The sequence below is a fragment of the Epinephelus moara genome, chromosome 17, assembly GCF_006386435.1.
Source record: "Epinephelus moara isolate mb chromosome 17, YSFRI_EMoa_1.0, whole genome shotgun sequence".
Lineage (NCBI taxonomy): Eukaryota > Metazoa > Chordata > Actinopteri > Perciformes > Serranidae > Epinephelus > Epinephelus moara.
This window is the reverse complement of record NC_065522.1, coordinates 4,815,914-4,824,400: the sequence shown is the minus strand read 5'-3', so window position 1 is coordinate 4,824,400 and position 8,487 is coordinate 4,815,914. Positions and strand designations below refer to the sequence as shown.

General features: G+C 41.3%; 1 protein-coding gene across 2 annotated transcripts in view; it reads right to left on the bottom strand.

Annotated features, from left to right (window-relative positions):
* Nucleotides 1–431: 431 nt before the first annotated feature.
* The window catches only part of sstr1b (somatostatin receptor 1b), a 38,935-nt gene continuing 30,879 nt past the window's right edge, over nt 432–8,487 (bottom strand). For both annotated transcript variants that reach the window (XM_050067359.1, XM_050067360.1), the window contains exon 2: nt 432–2,984. In XM_050067359.1, coding sequence (XP_049923316.1) covers nt 785–1,891 — 1,107 coding nt within the window. In that variant the 5' untranslated portion in view covers nt 1,892–2,984 and the 3' untranslated portion in view covers nt 432–784. The remainder of the gene's footprint in view (nt 2,985–8,487) is intronic.

Sequence of the window (8,487 nt, the reverse complement as noted above, 5' to 3'; positions counted from 1 at the left end):
CTCATGGCATGCTGGAAAACTCCACCCATCTAGCCCCAACACATCACAATATGTTGTCACAATAAGAGCACAATGATAGCGTTATTTATTGACCTTCAACTTATTAGGTGAAATCAGCTTCATACATTTTAGTCAACTTAGCTCAAAACTCAAAAATTGTTGACTTACCATTAACAAAATTATGTCAAGAGAGATGAGTTTTTGTGTCAAGTGAACATAAAGTTTTTGTGTCATTGTGACAATCCTGGGCATTTATGTAGACTTTACATTAGAATTTTGTGTCATGGATGGGTTAACAGTGTAACTCATGGGCTTCCCAGGCAGCCTCTTATGCCTATCAATCAAAATGTTAAGCATTACCATTTTGTGCTTACATTCACCTGTGCGTTACATCCTTGTCCACTTGATAACAGAATTAGTGGTATCCTTACAGTTATATACATCTTTTTCATTGTCAGTTTTTATCCCAACATGTCAGCCAGCTGGGGTTGGCTGCTGAACTGTACACTTTCTTTCTTCCATTAACTGTTCTTCGGGTTTTCTCAACTTTGTGGCCGATGTCCCAAAATCCTCCTGACACCTGACATTAACAAGTTTACGTGTGGTCAATTATATTTTTGTTTGGCACACTTGTGTTTTCCAGGAACTTATATTTGGAACTTCCGAGTTTGAGTTTTTATAACAAACATATGACTCACAATTAAATATCAAACTCCCCTGTGTAAGCCAAAGGTTGAAAAAGTCCATCTTGGGTTGTGGCTACTTGTTTTAGGTCCTGTTCTGCTTACACTGTGGTTGTACGGGAGGTAAATGTCCCATTGCGAAACATCATATCAGAAGCCATACAGTCCTTAGGAAAATCCAGAGGGCTACATGTTGCTTGTCTCTTTAAAGCGACAGCACAGTAATCCACCTGTTCCGCATCCAGCCCAGTCTCCAGCCACCGGAAACACACAATGCGTTGAAAGGAACGCCGGAAATTGTCGGACACAAAGCCATACAGAATAGGATTGGCGCCACTGTTGGCGTAGCTGAGGATGACAAAAAGCTGAGTGACCATTGGGTCTGGGGGCCGGTGGAAAACGCTTACCAGCTGGACAATGTAGAAGGGCATCCAGCAGAGGACAAACACCGCCACAACTAGCAGCACCATGCGTGTGATCTTCTTCTCCGAGCGCCGTCTTTGAAGCCAGCCTGCTTTTAGTCCCACTGCTCGCATCCTGGCCACCATTAAACAGTAGCATAAGCAGATGGCTCCGACCGGCAGCAGAAACCCTAACAGGAAGGTATAGACCACGAATGCTTCTGACCACGCCGATTCAGGCCACAAGAAATTACAATCCACACCACCGTCCTGTGCAGGGACAGTGTCTGCAAAGATAATGATGGGCAGGATGACTATGAGTGATAGCCCCCAAACACAGACATTGACTACTTTGGCTACAGTGGGTCTGCGGTAGCGGGCAGCCTTGATAGGATGGACCACTGCTATGTAACGATCCACACTTAGCACAGTCAGGCAAAAGATTGATGTAAACATATTGATGCCATCTACGCTCAGCACCAGTCTACACATCAGTGACCCAAAGGGCCAGTGACGGACAGCAGCTGATGTGGCCAGAAAAGGAACACTTAACATGAACAGCTCATCAGCAATTGCTAAGTTGAGGATGTAAATGTTAGTGGCTGTTTTCATTTTGGCGTATTTCAGAATGACATAGATGACCATGGCATTGCCAGTAAGGCCTACACAGCAGACAAGAGCATAAATGGATGGAATGATGATTTTACTGGCGTCAGGCTCCTGGTAGTAGTCCTCATAGTCCATACTTGTGTTATAGGGCAGCCCTGTTGGATAGGACCCATAGTCCTGGCTCCCATTGAAATCCATGGTCCCTTTTGGTGGGTATGTGATGCTAACTTTAAGTCTGAATGATGTTAGCTAATAAAGAGATTAAGTTGAACATTGGGATTCTTGGAATTTGTAATACCTCAGATTACCAACCTTGATCAACAGTAGTTTGTGCACCCCCCCCTACATTTGCCTAGACATGGATGGTAATACTTTATTATTTATTCAATAAAGCTGTTTTAGCAACCTTGCGGGAGCAACATTTTCCATAGGCCCATGCCTGCCAAGTGGCTGCAGCTATAGGAGTGGACAGAGACCACTGGATAGTGTAGATATCTAAAAACCTTCTACACTCACTGACACTTTGGAAAGACCTCATAGGAGCTATGGTTTTTTGAATGAATCTTAGAGGATTCAAATTATAGTGAGTTCTGTAGTAGCAGACTATTTAGTAGAATATAGTTAGATACTGAGGGATTCCTTGAGCTGCTGGAATGACAGCCAGCCTGGAAGTAGTGTCAGGAATCCCTATTATTCTTTTGGTTTTTATGACAATCTGCAGATGATGTTCATATAACAAAAGCATTTATATATGTAGCTTCTTTGTTATTATCGCCCAAAAAAGATGTCCTTTATTTCCTCTTCTCACAGTCAATGTGTCCTTGATTCTCCTGGGTTTCTTGTGCTTGTCAGTGAATTCTCATTGTAAGGTCCAGACAACCTTTATCATTCTTTCCATTAAGCGATAGAAAAACAGGGTATGTGGCAACTGCTCTCAAGGTACTACTGTCCACCGTGGGCAATCATGTAGCATTAAATTGTCTCTTACAACTAAACACCTTATTGCCTATCTGTTCCAGTATGTAGTAGGTGAAGAGTTCTGATCAGAAGCAAGGCACTTGGACACACAGTACATGGAAAACACTCCATCTGGTGATTGAAGAGGGTGTTCCAGCAGGTCAAATCAAATTCAGAGTTCACTTAAAGGTGGTGCTGCTTGGCTCTTGCACTCAGGTTCTCTGGTTGCATCTCACAGCCATTGCAGATTGTAAAGAAATAATAAGGTTTCTGCTGAAGTTTCCCTTCAGGATACATTGTGCTCCCATTTTCTGTGACCTGAATTGTAAAAAACCTGTGAGAAAACAAAGAAGTGTCACTTAGTTTGCCTCTGACAGACACCAAGTACAACATCAAAGTACAAATGAGTCATACCTCAGAGGACCTGACACTGCATTAGTTTCTTTTCATCATTTAGAGGAATGTAAGACATTTCTGTGTCTGTGTCAGTATGTATTGTTTCACAGGCTCCAAATCTTCTAGACTCTGTCATATTCCCATGCAGGCTGACTTCTGTCATACTGATTCCCTATCGGCCATGAGTAATAATTGAGAGGTACTGTTTAAGTGCAACCCAATCCCCAGAATAGGCGTTGGCATTGTGCGTCTCTGCAAACTACATATACATTTTGTACATTATTATGTGGTGGATGTGTTGATACTATGCGTCTTTATGTTTTAACTGTACAGTGGTGACGTTAAGGAACAAAAACACACTTGAAAAGATAATGTTTTGGCCCAAAACATCCAGTTTTTGTGGCACAGTCCTCACTGGAAACACAGCGATGTCTCATAAAAAAAAAAAAAAGCTTTTCATGGCACAATCCTGGCAGGAAATGTAGTGATGTCTCAGTTAAAAAAACCTCTTTAATGAGAATCTTTAAAAGCCCTGACACACCAAGCTGGTCGGCTGCCAGTCAATGTTTGGTAGTCAGTGAGTGCTTGTTGCCCTAGTCAGTGCGGTGTGTCCCTCACCATTGGCCCTCATCGGTGCTAGTCGACTTTTTTTCTTGATGATGCAGCATGTGGAATCGTTGACGATCAGTTTAGTAGAAACGTTTCCTGATGGTTTATGTTATCATTTAGTGGCGTACAGTAAATATGCTCTGTTCTTTCCACATTGGCTAACTGGCTAACTAGCGCCAAGATGGTCCCCCGGTTTCCCTTTCTGAATGACAAACAGACTACTGCCATCTACTGATATGGAGGGGGATTTCTTCTCATTTAGGCGCAGTACATATGTGCTTGTTGGCTAGCTTGTTGCCGTTAGTTCTCTGAAGTCAGTTTGGTGTGTGTGGACCTTAAAGTCAAGAATACATTGTGCAATTTTGGGCTGTCCCAGACAAAAGATAACCAACACTGCTCTAAAACGGTGGTCCTACATCACACAATGAGAGAGGTTCAAGGGCGGCCGTTGGCATGGTCTTGTGATCAAATGCAGAGAGTCAGAAATTTGGCATGACCATTTCACTGTGTGACTGCTGTTGAGACCTACATCTACTAACCAGCCAAGACACGCTGACGCTAAACCCAAACAAACAGACGGATAGCAGCTCGCCATGGAGGCAAAACACGCTAAAAGAAATATGTGGGATTCCAGCAAAGAGGAAAACCTTGTAGAGTTGTGGCAGCAGAAGCCTTGCCTGTATGATGTGTTCCCCAGCTCCTACCATGATAAACCATGATTACCATGGTAAAGAAGAACAAAGCATGGACGGAAATAGTGGCAGAGTTACAGCTTCCAGGTGAGCAACCTAGCAGCTAGCAAACACATCGCAGTATATAGTGCCCACAAAACTTTAGGTTATTTAATAATGTGACCACAGTTGGAGAAGTAATAACCTGTGCAGCATCCTTGTGCACTCAGTATGGGAAGCTATTGCATCGTACGTCCTACCCTGTGATTCAGTAGGCGCTGTCACTGTATTGTCTGCATACATCAAACTTGATGTTGTACCCAAGTTTATTAGATCCATGTCCAGTGTAGCTGCACTAAACTTATAAGACTGCTGAAATCTCACAGTCTGTAGGAGGCTTTAGACCACCTTCTTAGGGTCGAAAGAACTCCTGCCTTCCAGACTAGGACTAGTGTTGCTGATTTGTGGTTGTCAAAGTACAATACCAACATGGTGTCTGTGACAGGAATATGAATTAGGTAACCTTTAGACATTAAACATTAGCCACATCAATTTCGAAAAGGTACAAATTATGACTTGAAACTTGAACATGTGAGCTTACCACGAGTGTCATTTTCAGTTGCTAGGAACAGTTAATGATCTTCATGATGAATATGTCAAATAAAGGGCTCTAGTTTAGTTGTGCAAGTGCAAGTGCAACAACAAGATAGTAGTTTTTTTCTTGAGCGCACAGTGATGTTAAAAACAAAGAATAAAGGTGTATTTTGGCATTAATGGCTCATGCTGTGTCATTGTTTTACAGCTGTTTCTGTTGCAGTGAGTGAGTGACTTTATTGCTATTTTCTGGCCTCACTATTGATAAATGTGGCAGAATAGATATTAAATTAACTGACACAAAAAGAATATGAGTATAAGGCATGATGAATATCAGCACCATCACTCACTGTTCATGATGTCTCATCTGTGTTGTTTTGTCTTTTACCTCTTTATGGACCCATAGTGATGACTCATCTGAGTTTAATTTTTTTCTGTATTGAGTGACTCAGTAAATGTAATGGTTTCTCTAACTATAAACATTAAGTCCTCTATCAGACCCCCTATGAGATGATTTACAACATCTCTACTTCCCACAGACTAAGAAAATTAAACTTATTATTTGATTTACAAGATAAGGGGCAACAGTTAACTTAGTCCATGGGAAGTGGAGGGTCACCAGTCCCCACAAGGACCAAGTATGGTATTGCCTCCTGGGCACTGCCAAGGTATCCTTGAGCAAGGCACTGAACCCCCAACTGCTCAAGGCACCTGTCCAAAGCAGCCCACTCACTCTGACAGCTCTCCTCTTCGTGCATATGTGTGTACTTTGAGTGTGTATGACATATGACAACAGAGTGAAAAAAACTGAAATTTCCCTTTGGGGATTGATAAAGTATATCTTCTTTAATCCAAAACAAATGTGGGTCTCTTCAGTCTACATCAGATCTCTGTGTTTGCTATCTCCATCAAAATGGGTGGTGTAGGAAGCTGGTAATCCATGCTGGCTGTAATTTCTTTGCTTTTACTTAACCCTACACCCTCCTCTGTGTTGTTGCACTCTTTGTAAAATGCATTCAGCAATGATTTTAAACAGAGAAAAATCAATAATTGGGTATTAAAGTGTAACAATTCAAATCTTAACTCACTAAAGTGATCGTTTAGCCTTCACCCATATATTTTTTTTCACTACTATGCAATGCTAGATAGTAGGAAAGAATTGCTATTGCCAATCTTTAATATTAGTGGGAGTATGAAGGACATTTCACAGTGATGCATAATGATGGATTACAACTACAGCTTTACTGACTTCCCCTAGAAGGCGTGGGCTGTGTCTTCAGGACTTCAGAGTTGCAGTGTCTGATGCTGTCTTATCATTTTGCGGTACAGATATGTTAATATGTACATATTTTAATACATGACAAGAATGATAGCAGACAAGCAGAGATAGCAGTTTAACAGTCCTGACAACTGACAGCCCAATCTCATTCTGGGGATGTCAAATACTGACATTTTGTCATGACCCTTGGCGTGCGATATCGACATCTATGGCATCCTTTAGCATCCTTTAGCATCTTTATAAGATGCACCAGGCTTTCAGCTAACTTCAGTGTAAAAACCCATCCGCAGCCATACTTGATGTTGAGAGCACCTGAAGTACTATAAAGAACAAATGTACAAACAAACAAAATACAAGTTTCACCCAGGAGACCACAGTTTGTGTCCTGTGTGAAACAAAAGTCAATCTTTTTTTTTTTTTTAAGTAATGTAACTTATGTACCTATGCCCCGCATGACACCAAAAGTTGCCGTTGTATTAAAATCACATTGCATGATTTATTGTAGTTGCACACTTCTGTCACTCACATGATGCCTTTAAGTCACTGTTATAGTTACTGTTACATAATAAACATACTTATTTTAACCCAAAACATGATCTTTTTTCTAATAGCCAAGAATTTTTGGTGCCTTAACCTAACGGTAACTGTTTCACAACATTAACCACGTGTTACAATGTGTTTCAGCTGTGCTCCACAGAATTACTAAAATGTGCCATTTGGTTGCTATGAGGGAGAGACAAGCTACATGTAGTGTTAATTTTTTTGACAAAAACTATGACAAAAAATGTTCATCAACAATCTTTTTTGAATGATGAAAACAAGATGATGACAAGGTAAAAACAGATCTTGATAATAAAAACTCAGACAAAATCTATGTTTCATTTTCGTTGACAAGACTAGACATGACAAAAATGTTAATGATGGAACAGCTGTGGTTGTAATTATCCTCAGATGCTGCATGAGCAACAAACTCCAGTGAATACTCTGCACCAGGATGTTACGCTAGCCAGCAAAAACACTCTGGGGCAGTATCAGCCTTTGGTGCGAGTTGTGAGCTGTAATTCAGAAGCATATAATCAGCCGTGTGTCTCTGACTGTGGATGGTGGAGCTGCTGAATGGCTTGTGGAGTTTGTTAGCAGTTAGCTCCACTAGTTAGCCACTGAATGGCAGTGGAGAAAGCAGCCACCAACTGCCAGATTTCACATCTGTTGATCCCCTCAGGTATAGTGTATTTATAGATTGTATGCTTACATAGATAAAGCCTATAGTTTTGTTGTAGATAGCTTCCAACTATTAAAAAAATAAGAAAAGAGAACCGTAACAGATGGGTTTGCCTTGTTGAGGACATATATAGCAAATGGCACTGTTTTTAAATAAATAATATTCTTTTTGTTATCATATATCTTTTAACACAGGTATATTTTCAACTAGGCAATTTGAATCACTTGCAACGGCCCGCTCTCTCTACAGGCCCCTCCATCCAAGGAGCCGCAGTGCAGTTGCACTCCCACATCCAATCAACATTGGCTACATCCGTATTACAGCCCACACATGGGATCCAATTAGAACCAGAGACAGTGTTACTGTTGAAACTGCTGACACGTCAAATCTCCACTCACCCAGAAGCATTTCACTGAATGCCTCCTCTATGTTAACATCTACTCTGTGTGCGACATATGACTGGTAATCTGGATAGTGACGGCTACAAACTATGTTTACATGCAACTCTTTAGCAATGTGATTTTTGGGTAATGTGATAAATCTAGTCAATAATCAATGCAAACATTTAAGAGCTGGGTTTTACTACAATATCCCTGGGTAGCACTGAAAGGTTGCCGCCATACATAACTAAAAAAGAAAAAGGAAATTCTTTCCACCTGGTAAGTTGCACAAACTAGTTTAGTTTGAACTATACAGAGACGTTTACTCCTCATCACTGCCAGGTCACCCTTGTGGCCCTGTGGTCAGAGTGCCTACCACGAACTGCAACATACCTAGTTAACAGCTGAACAGGGACCTTTGTTACATGTTGCCATCTCTTTCCCCTCATCCCTTGTCATCTCTCTACTGCCAGCTATAAATCTAGCTATAAAATGCTTCAAAAACATAAAACATTCCTGATGGCAACTTAAAGGGATAGTGCACCCAAAAATGAAAATTCAGCCATTATCTACTCACACTCATGCTGAGGAACGCTCTGGTGAAGTTTTAGAGTCCTCACATCCCTTGCGGAGATCGGCGGGGGGAGCGGCTAGCACACCTAATGGCTGACGGCGCCCCAGACTAA